General features: G+C 54.1%; 1 protein-coding gene and 1 pseudogene across 1 annotated transcript; both read left to right on the forward strand.

The window, feature by feature from the left end:
* Positions 1-23: 23 nt before the first annotated feature.
* LOC123833503 (butyrophilin subfamily 2 member A2-like) lies at positions 24-790 on the forward strand (the record flags this gene model as incomplete). The annotated part of the gene is given in 3 exon segments (XM_045861757.1): positions 24-540; positions 543-624; positions 778-790. Coding segments are annotated over 3 exon segments (612 nt in total), but the record flags the coding sequence as incomplete, so codon positions are not given.
* A 3,467-nt stretch (positions 791-4,257) lies between these two features.
* Positions 4,258-16,979, forward strand: LOC123804532 (annotated as a pseudogene).
* Positions 16,980-17,567: the final 588 nt, after the last annotated feature.

Consider the following 17,567-nt stretch of genomic DNA (forward strand, 5'->3'; position numbering starts at 1 on the left):
GGCCTCACCCCCAGACTTCCTGTGCAGCTGACGTGCTCCTGGACCCAGACACCGCCCACCCCGAGCTCTTCCTGTCCCAGGACCAGAGGAGGGTGGGGCTGGGCCCCTGCAGGCAGAGCCTGCCCCACAACCCCGAGAGATTTGGCTGCCGGCCATGCGTCTTGGGTGTGCAGGGTTTCTCCTCGGGGAGACACTACTGGGAGGTGGAGGTAGGAAATGTGATGGTGTGGGCCGTGGGGGTCTGTGCAGACCGTGTGCAGAGGAAGGGGGAGGCCCTGCTGGTCCCTCAGAATGGCTTCTGCGTCCTGGAGCTGTTTGGAAACCAGTGCCAGGTCCTGTCCTCTCCGGAGAAGACCCTTCCCCTGAAGGAGCGCCTTCGCCGGGTGGCTGTCTTCCTGGACTACGAATGTGGAGACGTCTCCTTCTACAACATGAGGGATCGGTCCCACATCTACACGTGTCCCCGCTCCCACTTCTCTGGGACCCCGAGGCCCTTCTTCAGGCTGGTCTCTGATGACAGCCCCCTCTTCCTCTGCCCAGCATCACGGGGGCCCAGGGGGTCACTGTGCCTGAGGGTGGCCTGGTTCTCCATGGAGCAGGGACCCACCGCAGCCATCAGGACCAGTGCCCTGGTCTCAGAGCCCAGGAGAGATGCCCTGGCCGTCTCTGCTCACACAGCACAGCACCCAGAGGACTCGGCCCCTCCCTCTGGGCACACCAGAGAACCTGCCCCACAGGCCAGGGACCCCTCTCCAGTCCCAGCCCATCCCCCCCTAGGCTGTTGCTCTAGCAGCTGGTAAGCTTGTCCCCACGGGGCAGGGGCCAGTCTCAGGGGAGCCAGTGCTTCCACGTGGCTCCCAACCAAGGACAATGTGGGACAGTGACAGGCTGACAGCCTGCTGCTCTGACATCAGGGTGACCTGTGAGCATGGGACCTGAGGTGACACCAGACACTGTGGACTCGGGGTGAGAACAGCAGGATGTACCAGGTCCTGAGGGGGTGAGGAGCCACCACTGGGGGTCAGAGGTGGAGGAAGGGGGACCGAGAGCTGGGACGGCCCAGGCTGTTGGCGTGGTGGTCCCCCCATGACAGCCAGGGGTCCAGCACCAGAAGGGCCATCCCCACCGACCCTAGTGTTCCAGCCCTCGCAGCAGAGCTCCCAGGATGGAGGGTCAAAGACAAAAACAGAGGGATGACAGTCAAGGACACACCCAGACCTGGCCTGTGTCAGGTTCCCTGCAGAAAATATTCTCCATCAGTGAGAATGGGCTCTGATTTAAGGTCCCTTGTGATCAAGTGAGCAGTGAACCACGTACTTTCAAAGTCAGGGTCAGTTGGGGGGCCATCAGGTTCCAGCTTCTTGTTTTCAGGATTCGTTAAATACTTCAAGATTACTGAGCACCCCAAGTGTTTGCTCATTTGATTATATCTGAGTATATTTACTATATTGAATTGAAAGAGTATATTTTCTATAGTGAATTGAAAGATTTAACTATATTTGTTTAATTATTTTTACATTTTCATTTTGTTATTGATTTTAGAGGGAGAGGGACAGAGAGAAACATGAATTTGCTCTTTTATTTATGGACCCAGTGGTCCATTTCTTTTGTGCCCTGACTGGAGACTGGACCCAAGCCTCGGTTTATTGGCACAACGCTGTTTCTGAGATACCCACCGAGGGTTATTATTCTAATTTAAATGACATTTAAAACCTCATTATAGACTGATACAAATAAGTTTTGTGAGGAAAAACTTGCATGCGGAGCAAAATAAATACTAGTGAAGGGTGTGGCATCGACTTGCTTTGTAAATCGTGTCTGGCTGATACTAGGAGACTGGGGGCTCTTTTCTGCCCATGTAAGAACTCTGAGACCTGTACAGATTCCTTTATGAGAGTTCATTTAAGCCAGACGGATGACATCGAGGGGGAACAAGACCCAAACGTCCTGTAAAGAAAGACCGATTCACCTTCTTTCCTGCATTTGGAAGGAGGGAGGGAACCCAACGCTTACATCAGAGTGGGAGAAAGGAGAGGTGAGAAGACCCCGTGCTCCTTGGTTCAGTGAAGCAAACTGCTCAGAGCAAATCACCCCTGGGGCAGAGCACGGACATGAACTTGGCTGTCAGAACAGGGCTGGGAGGCCACCCTGGGACCCAGTCCTGCGAGGCGCTGCCCGCATCATCTCGGGGGCTCCACTCGGCTCTTCCCGACCTCACGGTGAGCAGCTTCCAGGAACCCGAAAGTGCTGGGGCTCAGAGAGAGGGGCGGGCTTCCAGGGAGCAGAGGCCCCGCCCCAGGTCCGTGATTGGTCTGTTCCCACGCAAATAAGGACTTCACGTCCTAAATACTTGAATGGTCCAAAGCGCGCTGTCCTGATCGGTCAGAAAAGAGGCGCCCTGATAGGCCAGAGCTGCACAGCCCCTATTGCACGGGGAAAGCTTCAGTGCCATTGGTTGACTTGGGATTGCTGGAACTTCCTTGTAAGGGCTGGCTCAGAGGGCGGGCGGGGTGCAGGCAGGCGGTTCAGCGCAGGCTTCTCTGTTTTTGCGGGAGAGGCCACTGTGCACCAATGGCTGCTAGGCTGTTTTTAAAAAATTCAAGCTGAGTTAGCTACCAAGAGCCCTTTCAGTCGAACTCTTTTTTCCCCCTCAAAGTTCACACTGCCATTCAAGTGATTCACACGGCCCACATCCTCCGGGTCCTCAAGAAAGGCCAGTCTCCTGGTGCAGCGTGGGCAGAGGAGGGAGAAGTGCCCTCACACGCCAGGGCGTGGACGGGAGTGGTCTCAGTTAGTGCTTGTCCTGAGTCAGGCTGCTGGGGAGCAGCTATCGGAGGTGGCCTTGACCGTAGGAAGAGTGGCCAGGGACCTGGGCCCCGACCGTCATTGAAATCACGGATAACTAGGCGTTTAGGAGCCAAAGACACCCACACATAAACAATCCACTGATCATTGTCAACATACGACTGAAAATGACTCCTACACTTATATTTTATTTTTTCCTTTTGGTTGTTACATTTATTAAAGCCAAGGGCAGGGGAACAAGGAAAGGCATAGGACAGTAGAAGCAACAGGAGGGACGCTAGATGGGGCTGCTCTGGCTCAGTGGGAAGTCACAGGAAAGGGGGCCTTGGACTCAGGTTCAGGGAGATGGCCTGAGAAAAGCTGCCCCTGCTTATTGCCCCCCTGGCTGCGTGTCTCCTGGGATCTCTGAGAGTTTAGGAGATGCCTGCCTTGGGGGACTGAGAGGAGAAGGGAAGGCTCAGGTGTGCTCCCCGGAGGGAGGGCACTTGTATTAGCGCATTTCAGAAGGTGTCCTCCCTGACAGGTGTGTAGGAGTGCCCAGGGGAGAGGGCCCTGAGGTCGGCCACTCTAAGCAGCATCAGATAAATAAACAAATAAGAACAGGGGTAGATTCTAATGAAGTGAGCACGTGCAATAAAATGTTCACTGTGAACAGAAAACACAGACTCCTGCTGACAGAGGAGGGGTCAATCCAGGTGAAAATCCGAATGCAGCACAGAGAAGGCTCGGAGGACAAATGATCTCAGCCACAGCCTCCCAACCCCCCACAAAAATTCCTAAATTTCCTTTTCCTGTGGGTCCCTGGCACCACTGTGCCTGGAAACCTGGTATTGAATTATCTCTGAGTCCATCAGAGACTGATTTCGGAGGTGCCGGGGAAGGTGGCCTGCGTCTGCTCTCTGTGTGCTCACACTCCCCTGGGCTCTGGTGCAAAGATGTCCACAGAGGGCCACAGTGACCGTTAAATTCAGACTCACTTCCCGCACACATTAAGAGCAGTTAATTTGTCTGTATTCCGCTCTAATGTCCATTATGATATAAAGACATAAAGCAGGAGAATATACTGAAATACCGATCATGCACTCCCACACCCAGGACTGAATCACGCAGGTGACCACAGAAAGAGACGCAGAGGCTGGGGGTCAGGGCTGGAGCTGGTCTGCACTGCTCCATCTAACATGGGGTCTCAGTTCATGCCAAACTTGCCTGCTGGTTTCTGCCCAGCAACTGATGAGACCCAGGCTCTGAGCCAATCAGGGAACAAGTGTTTTCAAAGGGGGACTTTGTCCTGTTTCCCTTGTTAAGCACCTTTTCCTCTTCCCCACCCTTCCTTCCACATCAGAGACTCACCTATAATAATTAACCATCAAGTACCTTTGCTCTGTGATTTTCATCTGGGAGTGTCAAGGTTAATTGAGGGTAGTTGGTGAAAGCCAGGGCCCAGGTCCCTTTAGGAGAGAGCCTGAGGAGCTGGGGGAGCCTGCAGGGTGTCCCTCAGCCAGAGAAGGAGTATGGTGCTGTGAGTCTGCAGGTGAGGGCACAGGGGGAGCGTGGAGCAGGGCAGGTAAGGTCTGCACTGGGACACCTGTGGGAGGGAGACAATGGGAACCTGGGAGCTGGATACCTGCCCGTCCCTGGGAACTTCCTGTGGTCAGAGAGGAGCAAGGACCCTCACAGTCTCTCCTGCTGGTCTCTGGGAACGAGTTCTAGGACATTCTAGAAGAGAGGTTGACACCTAACCCAAGTTTGTCTGTCTGTTGTTCAAAAGCCAATAATTGAGAGACAAGGCCTGGTGGGAGGAAAGTAGGTCCATTCAAGGGCCCACAGCTGGAGAAGACGGGGGTCTCTCCTGACAAAGACCATCTGAACACTGGACACAGGCAGAGGATTTTGTAAACAGAGAGAAGGAGGAGAACAAAAACACAACAAAGACACAGAAAGGAGGGTGTTGAGAGTTCTGTGTCGAGGGGACAATGTGCAAGCAACACAGTCTGTTCAGGTGCCTGGTCAAGGTCAGCAAACCTCCCAGAGCTGAACATTTGAGGGTGGAGTGAGCTCCTTCTGAAGTTAGTGTCTGGAATTCTTAAGCAAACTGGCTGTTTATCTGAGTCACAGATAAGTTAGCAGGTCATCATTTAGAGAAATAATGTGGAAAGAACAGTGGGGTGGGTTACCAGGTGTGTGTCTTAAAGATTTATTATAAGACCCTGGCCAGTGTGGCTTAGTTAGTTGGTTGGAGCATCATCCCACACACCAAAAGGCTGGGGGTTCGGTTCCTGGTCAGGGCACAAACCTAGGTGTTGGGTACCATCCCCGGATTATGCAGCCTAGGAGGGGCAGCCAACTGATGTGTCTCTCTCATGTCCATGTTTCTCTCTCGTGCGCCCACTCTCTTCATATGTTTATCTCCTACTCTCTCCTCCATCCTTCCTCTCCCTCTAGAAGTAATGAAGAAAATGTCCCTGTGTGAGGATATAAAAAAGATGTATACATAAAGAAATTGTTAAAGACATACTTGTGATATAGAACAATCTGAAGCATCCACACACACAACAGTTGAAGAATGCATGACTACACACTCTCTGACCCCAGAGGGGGTTCCAGTCCATGTGTCTGTTGGCTGTCTGTACATCCTCTTTGGAGAAATGTCCATTCAGGCCCACAGCTCATCTTCTAAATCAGATTCTTTGTTTTTTTGTGTTTAGTTGTGTGAGTTCTTCTTAATTTTGAATATTGAATATGGTTTAAAAGTGGGTCCTCTTACTATCTGCTTTTTATTTTATTTATTTATTTAGTTTAAGATCCCACTTATTTATTTTTAGACAGAGGGAAAGGGAGGGAGAAATAGAGGGAGAGAGACATCGAACCACGAGAGAAACATTGGTTGTTTGCCTGTCAGGTGCTCCTACCAGGGACCCAACCAGCACCCCAGGCCTGTGCCCTCCCTGGGAATCTGACTGGCAACCTTTGGGTTCTTGGGCTGGTGCTCAACACACTGAGCCACACCATTCAGCACTAATCATTTTTAAAACTGTATTATTGGCAAATACATTCTTCATTTACTAGATGGTGTTTACATTTTGTTGGTGGTTTCCTGTGCTGGGCAAACACTTGTTACTGTGAGATGGTCTCATTCTTTTATTTTTTCACTTTTAGCCCTTGCCCAAGGGGACATGCCCAGAAAGACATTGGGAAGAGTGCTGTTAGAGAATTCACTGCCTATGTTTCCATCCAGTTTTATGGTTTCAGATTTTACATTTAAATCTTTCATTTTATTTTGTGTGTTTTCTTGTACTTGGTTTAGGAAAGGGATGCAGTCACACCCTTTTGCACGTATCCATCCAGGTCTGACAACAGCATTTTAGAGAGGGTATCTTCACCTCAGACTGATTGCCCACAGAAGCGAGGACTCGTTGCTGGCTCTCTGGTCTGTCCCATTGACTTTGGTGACTGCTGTCCTGCCAGGTCCTGCTGTCTCTTCAGTGCAGACGTGTGACGTCCTGTCCTGTCAGGGAGTGTGACACCACCAACTTTGTTCTGTCTCAGGGTTTCTCTGGCTGTTCAGAGTTTTTGTGTTTCCACATACATTTTAGGGTTAGTTGTTGTACTTCTGAGAAGTAGGTGGTTGGTACTTTAGTAGGGATTGCACTGAAATCTTGTGTTGCCTTAGGCAGTGCGGACATTGGGACAATGTGAATCCTTCCCAACACCAGCACACTGTATGTCCCCACTTACTTGTGTTTCTTCAGTTTCTGTCCTCATCGTCCTACAGTCATCAGTGTACAGGTCTGTCATCTCTTTAGTTACATTGAATCCTAGGTACTTTGTCCTTTTGGATGATATTGAAAATGGGGTTTAAAGAAAAGCTCATTCTGAATGTTCAGTATTGCTGTGTAGAAATGCAGCAGGTTTCTTCTTTTATATCTTGCAATGTGACTCCATTCATAGTAGTTCTAATAGTTGTTTAGGGTTTTCTTGAGTGGAATTTTCAGGCTTTTCTCTAGTTTGTATCATGTCATGTGCAAATGGTGAGAATTTTACTTTTTCCTCTCTGATTTATATGATATTTATTTCTCTGTCTTGTCTGATCAGTGTGGCTAGGACTCCCAACACTGTACTAAATGGGAGTGGTCATAGTGGGCATCTGTTTCTTCTTCCTGATCCAGAGGAACAGCCTTCAGCTTTTCACCACTGAGATTGTGTGGGTTGTTGGTTTAGGAATCATGTTTTTAATAAAGAGGTTTTCTATGTATTTGTAACAAAATTTGTTGCAGTTTGGGTATTTAAATTGTATCTACATTTTGCTATTACAGATTTTACCATGATGAACACACTTAAATATAACCTTTGTGATAATGCCTGATTTTTTTCTCTCAGACTAATTCTTACAAAGGGAAAATATTTTTAAGTCATTGTGTGTGTGTGTGTGTGTGCATGTTTCTATATTCAAAATACATCGAGAAATATTTAAACTCGTTTGAAGCAAAGTATATAACTTCAATTATAAATTATGAATGTTTTATTCTATTATTATTAATACTGTCAATAATATTTTGGTCATTTTAAGCTTGTATGTGATCAAGAATAAAATAGAATAAATATCTCCAAAAATAAGTGGAAATACATCCCACACTGTGAAAACTTTTAAAATTTAAAACATTTCGATAATTTTCAAAGTACAGGGTGCAGAGGACTTCAGCTTCTACTCTGGATGGAACTGGAGCCCCTGGGAGGGGCTGAGCAGCAGGGAGGTGAGGGGTCAGGATGTCCTGGCTGCTGTGTGGATCATGGCCTGCAGGGGGCAGCATTGAGAGCAGGAACTAGGAGCAGGAGGGCCTGTGTTCCTCAGAGGGTGCTGCTGGCACCTGGCTGTGACAGGGAAGTGTGGGTGAGTGGAGGGATTCTGAGGACTTTTGTTCATGAGAGCCAAGGGACTCCCTGATGGAAAGGGTTAAGGTATGTACGCTACAGATGCATGTTTCATGGGTGACTTTCATGATGGAATCCAAGACTCCCCAGTGGACATTTGCAGAAGAGGCTCTCCCATCAACAGGGATCTCGGTTGTACCCTGGGTCAGATCTGGGGAGGCCGCCTCTCCATGTGGAATTCTCCACCTTCTCCCAGGTCATCACTGCCACCCAGCCCCTGCTGGCGTCTCTCTCTGCCCAGCAGGGAACGATGGTGAGGCGCCTGGTCCCCCGTCTGCCTGCCCTCCCTGTCTGCCTCGCCGTGGTCCAGCTGCTCAGCCCCTGCTCAGGTAGGACCTGCTCTGCGTTCGTGCACCTGAAGCCTTTCCCTTGGGGCCCAGTCAGGACCCTGGACTCCCCCCACCCCTGCAAGGCCCATCCAGACCCACCTGTGTGAGGACTGAGTTCCTGTCTAGGTGTCTCTCCCCTCGCCCTCCCTCCTGGGTCACCCCCTGGTCCTCGGGCCCCAGCTCCCTCTGACGGAGCCCCCCCTTCTGATGACCAGCTCAGTTTGCTGTGGTTGGACCCCCCGAGCCCATCCTGGCCATTGAGGGCGAAGACGCTGAGCTGCCCTGTCACCTGTCCCCGGAGATGAGCGCTGAGACCATGAAGCTGAAGTGGGTGCGATCCAGCCCCAGGCAGGTAGTGCACACGTACGCACACGGGCAAGAGGACACACCGGCAGCAGAGTATCGAGGGAGAACTTCGATTTTAAGAGAGGACATCACTGCGGGGAAGGCTGCTCTCCGGATTCGAGACATCAGAGCCTCTGACAGAGGAACCTACCTGTGTTATTTCCAAGATGGAGACTTCTATGCAAAAGCCCGGGTGGAGCTGAAGGTTGCAGGTGAGCCTCAGGTTTGATCTGTGCTTGTTTCCTGTGGGGTCAGGGGCAGAGGCTCCAGGCCCACCTGAGAGCTCTCCCTGCTCCTCACCAGCACCTGCCCCCCCGACTTCCTCCCTGCTTCTCTGAGGCCCGAGACAGACCCAGGTCGTCCCCCAGGAAGGGCTCCTCCTGCATCCAGTGAAGAGTCCCTCACGCTGCCCACCGGGTCTCAGCAGGGAAGTGGAGGTCAGGGACAGGAAGGAGGAGGAAACCCCCCCCGCGCAGTGGGGGGCACACAGGTGTTTGGGTGCAGCGTGTCCCAGACAGTGGCCGTGGGCCCCCCAGGTGCCCGATGCTGTGGGTCCAGGGGGCTGAGCTGCAGGGACAGCACCTGAGGTGCCCACACCCTCCAACCAAAGGCCCCGGGACACACGTGCAGTTGAACAGGGTGTGTCCATCCCTGGAGCAGGGAGGGGGGACGCACAGGGGAGGAAACCGGGGTGTCTCAGAGAGGGGGTGTCAGGAAGGATCTGGTGTGACCTCTGGGCTGTCAGGGGACTTGGGGGGAAGTGGAAGCAGGGCTCTGCTCTGGGCTGGATGCTGTCAGGAAGGTGCAGGGGTGTCATGGGTCACTCCCAGCCAGGACAGGGAGGGTGGTCACTGCTGAGGTCTGCACACTGTTCCTGCTTCCTCTGTGCTCAGACCGGCTGCTGAGGGGTCTTGACCTTGTCCTGACCCGTCCCAGGGACAGAGTGACCTTGTCTGAGGTGCTGCCCCATGAAAGTGCTCGTGTCCAGGTGTCAGGGCTGCACTTCCCCTTCTTAGGACACAGCCCCGCCCTGGGCTGCTGCCTGGTGGGTCCCTGGGGAGCCCGGCAGGGGATGGGCTGTGGGGGGTCCTGGCTTTGTCCCTGCAGGGCCTCCTGAGCCAGACACTGTCCCTCCCTGTAGATCACAGGTCCTTTGAAGAGAGTCCTCCCCACAGGACTCTGTCCTCTCAGGTCTGTAAGGGGCTTCCTCCCTGCTCCCCTTGTGTTTAGGGATTCAGTGTCAGTAGGAAAAACCCCACAGTTCCTGCCTGGGTCAGCACTCCTCTGTGGAGAAGTGTTCCCCTATCCACAGTCACGTGACAGAAACCTCCCACGGTGGAGGGGCCCCAAAGGAGGCTGACACCTGCAGCATTAATCGCAGCAAGAGTTTCCTGAGGGGACATACACGTAATGAAATACAACGAGCCTATCTTTCCCCCATAGTGCAGGGCAAAGACTTACACAGGACAGGCAGAATGGATTGAGGCAGCGGGGTATGAAGTGCTTCTACTAAGCAAGAATTTACCTGGTTGCCCTGGGTAGGGTGAGTGGCTGTTCCAGGAACCAGCATGTCTGGGCCAGGGGGGAGGGGAGGGCCCAGCAGTCTCTAAGGGGATTTAAGGGAAACAACCTGGGCTCTGGCCCAGATCCCCCTGGATCCAGCACGAGGTTCCAGGGATGGTCAGGCAGGGGTCACACTGTGGGTCAGTCTCTCCTGCACAGCACACTCTGGGAATAGCTCCTGGTGGATCCCTGCTGGGCTCATCCAGGGTGGGTGTGCCCCTCCCTGCTGTGGAGACCCTCACCAGTGCAGAGGATGCCCCCATGATTCAGGCTCACCTTTCCTCCCCAGCACTGGGCTCTGATCCCCACATTGAAATGAAGGGCTATGAGGCTGGAGGGATCCGTCTGGATTGCAGGTCCACTGACTGGTACCCACAGCCCATAATCCAGTGGAGACGCCAGGGCACAGAGCTTGCCCAAGGAGGCAGCTCCTGAGGCTGCAGACCCCCAGGGCCTTTATGCAGCCTCAGCCTCTGTGATCCTGGAGGACAGCTCTGGGAAGGGGGTCTCCTGTGTCATCAGAAACCCCCTGCTGGGCCAAAAGAGGTCAGCCAGGGTTTCCATCCCAGGTGAGTGCTCTGCCCACTGCCCTGTGCTCTTGGGTGGCCCCTAGGGGAAGGTGTGGTTGTCTGCTGCTGACCTGGACCTCTGCAGGGAACAGAAGGGACAGAGCAGGGACCTGCTGCTCCTTCCCCATGAAGCTGTTTGTGTCACAGACACCTTCTGAGCACTTCCTGCGGCCATACACGGTGCCAGGGGATGGGGACTGGGGACAAATGGTCAAGATCAGCAAAGACATGAGAAAAGGGGAAAATATGTACAATGGAAATCTTAGAAAAAGGGCTAATCTTTTTAAAATATGAAACCACCAAGTAGAACAATGAACAAAGAACAGGAAGTATTGGATCACAGAACAGGAAATGATTCTGGGAAAAGTGTCCAATCTCACTGACTAGGGAAGTGATTTCCACCTGTGAGACTGGCAACACTGGAAAAATCAGATGGTTGGTAAGACATTCTGATGTCAGAATTGTGGGGATACAGTGACTCTTAGAGGTTTCTGGCTGTTGTTTGGAGTATTTTTGGTGTCAATAAGCACAACTTCCTCTGGGAACACCAGAGCCACCTTATCCAAAGTGGTCATTCAGTTATGCAAAATGCCACTTTTGGGAAATTATCTCACAGATCATTTTGCATTTCTGTGAAATGACCCATGTAAAAGGTTATTTCCTGTATCATTAACCATTTTAACAAAGAGTCAGAGACGGTGCAAGTGCCCCCGATGGGCCGTGTGTGCAGGGGGCGCTGCCCCATGAGAGCAGACACAGACCTGCCCCCTGTGCTGAGGCGGGAAGGTTGCTGAGACCCAGGTGGAAAGAGAGAACAACAGGCAGACCCGCTGGTGTAGAGTGCTATTTTCACCATAAAGAAGATAAAATAAAAATATATTTCTGTTTTTAAGATTTAACCAACACTTGCATGGCACTCACTATGTGTCAGGCAGTGTATAAACATTAACTTAATCTCTGACCCATCAGGACACCAGGAACAGGTGCTTAAGTCATTAGTTCAAGGTCACAGAGCTAGTCAGGTGGAAGACCCAGAATCAAAACCCAGGTCTCCAGTCCCGAAGTTCACATTCTTAATCCCCAGAGTAAAGTGACTCAGAAGAAGCTAATAAATAGCAGAGGGAGGAGCAGTGGAGAGATATCAATGACTTTGTATACGTTCTTTTATATTCAAAACATTCCCACGTGAGAGGCAGTTACTTCAAGACAATGGTGTTAGGTGCCAGTGAAAGTTCTGGGCACTTTGGGGAGAGAACGATTATATTCAGACCTGAGATACCTTGTGATCCAACTTGGGGATTAGCTCAAGCTAACCCTTCGCAGTCCCCCTTTTCAGGTCCTGGAAGATGTGGGTAGTGGTCGTCCTGTGGGTGACCCTAATTGCTCTGTTGGAGTACCGGGCCATGGTGTGGAGCTTCCTGTGGCGACAGCAGAAGAACCAGGCCCTGTCCAGGGAGAAGGAGTGGGATCCAGCAGAGAAAGCAGCAGCTCAGGCAGAGAAAGAAGCAGCTCAGGCGGAGAAAGCAGCAGCTCAGGCGGAGAAAGCAGCAGCTCAGGCAGCGAAAAGAGCAGCTCAGGCAGAGAAAGAAGCAGCTCAGGCGGAGAAAGAAGCAGCTCAGGCGGAGAAAGCAGCAGCTCAGGCGGAGAAAGAAGCAGCTCAGGCCAAGGAGCAGCGGGAGAGAAGCGCCAAAGGTGAGGCCCCACAACAGGAGGACACGACCTCCCTTCCCCAGCCCGCACCCACCACTGCCTGGGATCCCCTTGACAGACTTCCCTTTTCTGTTTATTTCCAGAGAAGTTACAGGAGGAACTCAGTAAGTCCTGATCCCTGCCCCACGTGTCCTGGGACCCTGGTGACACACGTCACTGACCCTCACGTTGTTCCCTGCAGGGTGGACAAAGATCCCGTACCTACCACGTGAGTACCCGGACCTGTATCAGCCTCTGTGCTCGGATAGCTCAGCCCCCTCCCTCCCCCCTAACCGCCCAGGGGAAGGACTAGGACGCTGGTGTGGGGACCAGGCAGTGGTCTGTCTGAGTGGGGAAGGGGCTGCAGTCTCTCCACCAGGGGGCGCATGTGAGGGACACCTGGGGAACCCCCCAAAAAGAGGGAGCAGGGACTTGACTCAGTATGTGAGTCCTTCCCTCCCTACTTGACTTACAAAATCTGTAGCCCACCAAGAAGAAAAGCAGAAGGAGAGAAAAGTGTCTCTTGAAACCCAGAATGGCCATGGTCAGTTGTCACAGATTTATGGTCACTGCTGAAAAAATAGTGTCTGAAATTTCTTCTCTCAGTCACCCTATTGTTTCCAGAAGAAGGCAGGAAATAATACAGATTGGGGTGGATGGATCCCAGCACACGGGTACACACGTGTGCACAGGGAGAGGCACCGCGCAGTACACCCAGGTGCTAGAGTACGGTGGTCACTCCTTATCCGAAGGAATCGTGGTCCAAGTCCCCCAGGGACGTCTGACCAGGGATGGTGCCACACCCTGAACGCATGAGCTTTTTCCCTCGCACGTAAAGGAAGGCTTCCCCTTGGCACACCAGCATCACAGCATCACTGTTCTTGCACGTTGGAGTCGTTATTAAGTAAAATACAGGTGACTGAACACCAGCGCTGTGACACTGAGAACGTCCGTCTGCCACGGAGACGCTCCTCAGTAAATAAGGCGGGGGGGGGGAATCCCCAGGGGGGATATGCTGGACTCCGGGGGATTCCTGAGGGGGCAGGTCGGAGCAGACAGCAGGGGACCTCATCACGCTGCTCTGAAGGATGTGCAATTTAAAACTTATGAATTGTTTTTTTCCTGGAATTTTCCATTGAACACTTGCCCAGCACAGTTGACAGAATTTAACTGAAAGTTGGAAAGAAAATCCTCAGATTAGGGGTGACTGCTGCACAGACATGGACAGCACAGCTGTGCGGTGACCCTGGGACAGCCTGTGCAGGGCGCCTGGGGATCCTGAGCTGCAGCTGATGGAAAGGGGGGGGGGAGCCGGGGAGGGGAACAGGCAGAGGGGGAGGTGGGGGGGTGGGGGGCACACAGGGAGATGACAGGGGGCACAAGGGAGAGGAAGGAACCGACTCAGAAAGGACAGCTCAGGTGAGTGTCTGTCTCCCTTGCAGGTGAGGAGCGGTCTCAGGCCTATGCAGGTGAGTGAGCCTGAGGCTCTCTGGTTTCCTGGCTCCTGTGGGGGAAGCACCTGCAGCCTTTCCTGCTGGGGGAGGGGCCACCCCATCCTGCTCAGAGGCTCATTCTCTGTGTCTGCACCACCCCCTCCTGTCTGGTCACTCAGAGAGGACCTTCCAGACCCAGTGTCCCCTCACCCTGCTGACACCCACGCCCACACCCGGCACAGCCTGGTCATGTCCCCACGGCCCCCAGCGTGATGGGGGGGAAGCCCAGCACTGGGAGAGAGTGCAGCCTGGCCCGCAGAGCTGCAGACGAGGGGAGTGGACATTGGAGGGGACTGAGGAGAGGAGGGAGAAGAGGCTCAGTGAGGCCAGTGGGGGGGAGGACAGAAAGAATGACCTTTCCTTGTCTGTGTCTCCTTCCTTCCAGAGTTGAAGATGTCCCTCTTCCAGCCTGGTGAGTGGGTCCCTCTGTGTCCCCAGGACAACCCCCGAGGGCCCCTGCTCCCTCTTTCCTCTCCAGCTCTTGCCTGAGGGAGGTGACCTGAGGTTGTGGTCTCAAAGGTGCCCCCTCCCCACTCCCCAGAGCCCAGGGACCAGGACAGCAGCTGTACTGGGGTCCACAGGTCTCTGGGGGAGGCAGAGGCAGGAGGGGCGGGGCTGGAGGGAGGGGCTGCAGGGAGAGGGAGGGGGGACCTGACAAGGCTCCTGCCCTCTTGCCTCTGTGTGTCCCCGAGTTCTGCCGTGTCCCACAGTCACTGCTGCTCTGTGAGGGCTGGGACAAGGACTGAGTGAGGTGGTGACCGTGTGTTGTCAGAGCACCCTCAGGAGACAGACGGCCTGTCTGAGGGGGGTGTTTGTCTGATGGTAATGACCACGGTGAGGAGAAGGTGTCTTAAGACCTAAAAACGATGCAGACAACTCCTCCGACTACAACAGACTGTGCTGCAGGCTGATTCACTCCCAGGGGTGCAGGGTCAGAGAGGACAGAGGACCCCACAACCTGCACAGATTATTCCCTGACAACACACCCCTTACAGCACTTTCTCACACTGTGACTCGGGCACTGATGACTGACAGGAACAGGGACAGAGAATGGGGCAGCACCAGCCACACCTCCCAGTTGTCCTGTGACAGGTGACCCTGTATAACCCACACGATCCCCAGTGTGGAGTTGACCTCGGGGCTCCTGTCACTCTGGCTGCTAGTGACAAAAGTGCTCATGGCCGTGTTTAAGGGACACGGATGACTGTCACCTGGAGGCTTTGGTGTGCTGGCTGAGGACAGTGAGGTGGGTCAGGGGTCACAGCAGGAAGAGGTGAAGGAAATCCTTGACACAGAGATGGGGTTGGGTGTGTTCACAGTGACAGGTGGGGTGACATTAGGGAGACCAAGAAGGACGACTGGGGCCCCAGGGCTCCCAGCAGTGGGGGCTGTGACCACCCCTGGGCCGAGGGCAGAGGGACAGGGAGGAGTCCCTGGGGCCTGGAGGAGGCAGCTGGGGCTCAGGGTGGGGGTGGGGGTTCCTGGGGGGAGGAGCTGGGGTAGAGCATCTCCCTGGGGGACGTGGGGGTCAGCGATGTGCCCCCTCTCCTCCCTCCTTCCCGTGTCCAGCCTGCGCCTCCCCTTGGCCAAACCAACAGTAACCAGAGCCCAGGGGCCCAGGGGTGCTATTCATGGAGGACTGAGTCCTGGGCCAGAGGGGGTGGGGCAGGTAGGGAGTGGACCCCAGAGCACATGGGGCCCCAGCCTGGCCCCATCACAGGAGGGACACGGTGTCTGTTGTCACAGCAGGCACTTTCTCTGGGCCCAGCCTGGGGCTCCATATACCACTCGTTTGTTTTATTCTACCCCAGAGATTAGTGTTTTACCCCCAGTTCACAGACAGGAAACAGCTCAAGATGTTCACTAGCTGGTGTCTGTGGAAAGAGAGACTGTGCAAGAAAAGACACCCTCCAGCTCAGGGGGCAGAGCCAGGGCTGACGTTTAATCCATATGACTGTACAGCACAGGTGTGCACATTTTGGGGCAGAAACAGGAAAATGGTAGATCCCAACCCTCCTCACCCTCCCCTTCCTCACCAAACATGAGACCCCCGCAGTTTCCCTGGCACGGCTGAGGGTCCCGTCCTGGGTGGGCTGGGGACCCCAGACTGTGGGCTTGGCCTCCTGCCCAGACCCTGACCTTGAAGGCTGAGGCTCTGAGGTCCAGGATCCATGGCTGACCCCACGCCCTCTGACCCCCTGCAGCGGATGTGTTTCTGGATCCAGACACGGCGCACCCCACCCTCCGTGTTTCTGAGGACAAGAGGAGCCTGCAGCGGGCAGACACATGGCAGAACCTGCCAGAAAACCCCGAGAGATTTTGCGGGAATGAGTGTGTCCTGGGCTGTGAGGGCTTCACGTCAGGGAGACACTTCTGGGAGGTGGAGGTGGGGGACAGGGCACAGTGGTGTGTTGGGGTGTGCAGGGAGGACGTGAGGAGGAAAGGTGACGATAAAATGGCCCCTGAGAATGGGTTCTGGATGGTGGGGCTGAATCGTGGGAGTGACTACCGGGCTCTCACCAACCCACAGACCCCACTGACCTGTGTGAGCCCCCCTGAGAGGGTGGGGGTTTTCCTGGACTGTGAGCTGGGGGAGGTCTCGTTCTACAATGCCCTCGACGGGTCTCACATCTTCACCTTCCCACACACCCGCTTCTCTGGGCCTCTGAGGCCTGTTTTCTGGATTTTGACATTTGAGACCACTCCCTTGACCATTTGCCCAGCACAGAATTGAGGGGGAATGTTCCCTTGTGCCTGACTCAGGGCCTGACCCTTTCCTGGAGACCCCAGTGTCCCCGGGCTCTGCTGGTGGGAATGGGGACCCTCAGGCTGAAGAAACGTCTCTGCTTCTCGCTGCCCAGCCTGGAGCTGAGGGCCTCCTGAACAGCCAACGTCTCAGCAGGAAGGGACTGAGGACGTACAGAAGGGACCAGCGGCCACTCTCTGAACCAGCCTGTGACCCGTGGGCACAGAGCAGACCCACCCTCCCACCTCCCACCTGGAGGTCCTCTGTGAGCAGGACGGTGGGGGGAGGGGGCAGACGGACGTCAGTGGATGTTCCATCACACGGGGGGACCCACGTCCAGGACAGGGACGCCCACCGCTGACCACCCACTGAGGTTCCCGAGGTTCCTGTCACCTGTGGGTCCTGGGGAAGGCTGCTCTTCCTCATCATCATCATCACTGACTGTTCACCGTGTGTCCCCTCCCCTGGCATGTGGGTGTCATGTCACATGTGTTAAATAAATGTGTCAATAATCCTCACTCTTGGACAGAGCTCTTTCTAGATCTGACCCCCACCGTTAACTCACCAGGGTCACAGTTTGGCTCCTGGGCACCTTGTTACCGAATCCTTGTTGTGTTGGGTGTGCAATGCAGCTGTGACCAGTAAGCACACATGTCATGACCTGACACAACACACATCTGTGACCTTAGAACTTTGAGGTCAGGGGTCCAGCATGGCTGTCACTGGACAGAAGTCAAGGTGTCTCAGGCTGGGTCCTTTCTGGGGACCCAGGGACGAGTCTGCGTTGCTGACTCTGGCTGCTGGCAGAGCTGCGTTCCCTGCACTGACGGGACCCAGGTGGCCCCTCTTGCTGCTGTCAGAAGGGCTGAGACCCTCCAGGCTGGGGACATCTGGGGTCGTTCTCGCAGGGACAGATGTGGGGGAACAAGTCAGGTGAGGGGAGTGACATGGGACAGGGTCCCAGGGGTGGAGTCACTGGAGGTGGGGCCCTTGCTCCTGAGCTACCTGCAGCGTTGGTGGCGTCAGGGGAATGGGAGGACTCCAGAGGGAGGGTCCAGGCACAGGCGGGAAACGTTATGACTGTGCTTTAGGGAGATCC

Source organism: Phyllostomus hastatus, unplaced genomic scaffold, assembly GCF_019186645.2.
Source record: "Phyllostomus hastatus isolate PE091 unplaced genomic scaffold, TTU_PhHast_1.1 phas_scaffold_216, whole genome shotgun sequence".
Classification (NCBI taxonomy): Eukaryota; Metazoa; Chordata; class Mammalia; order Chiroptera; family Phyllostomidae; genus Phyllostomus; species Phyllostomus hastatus.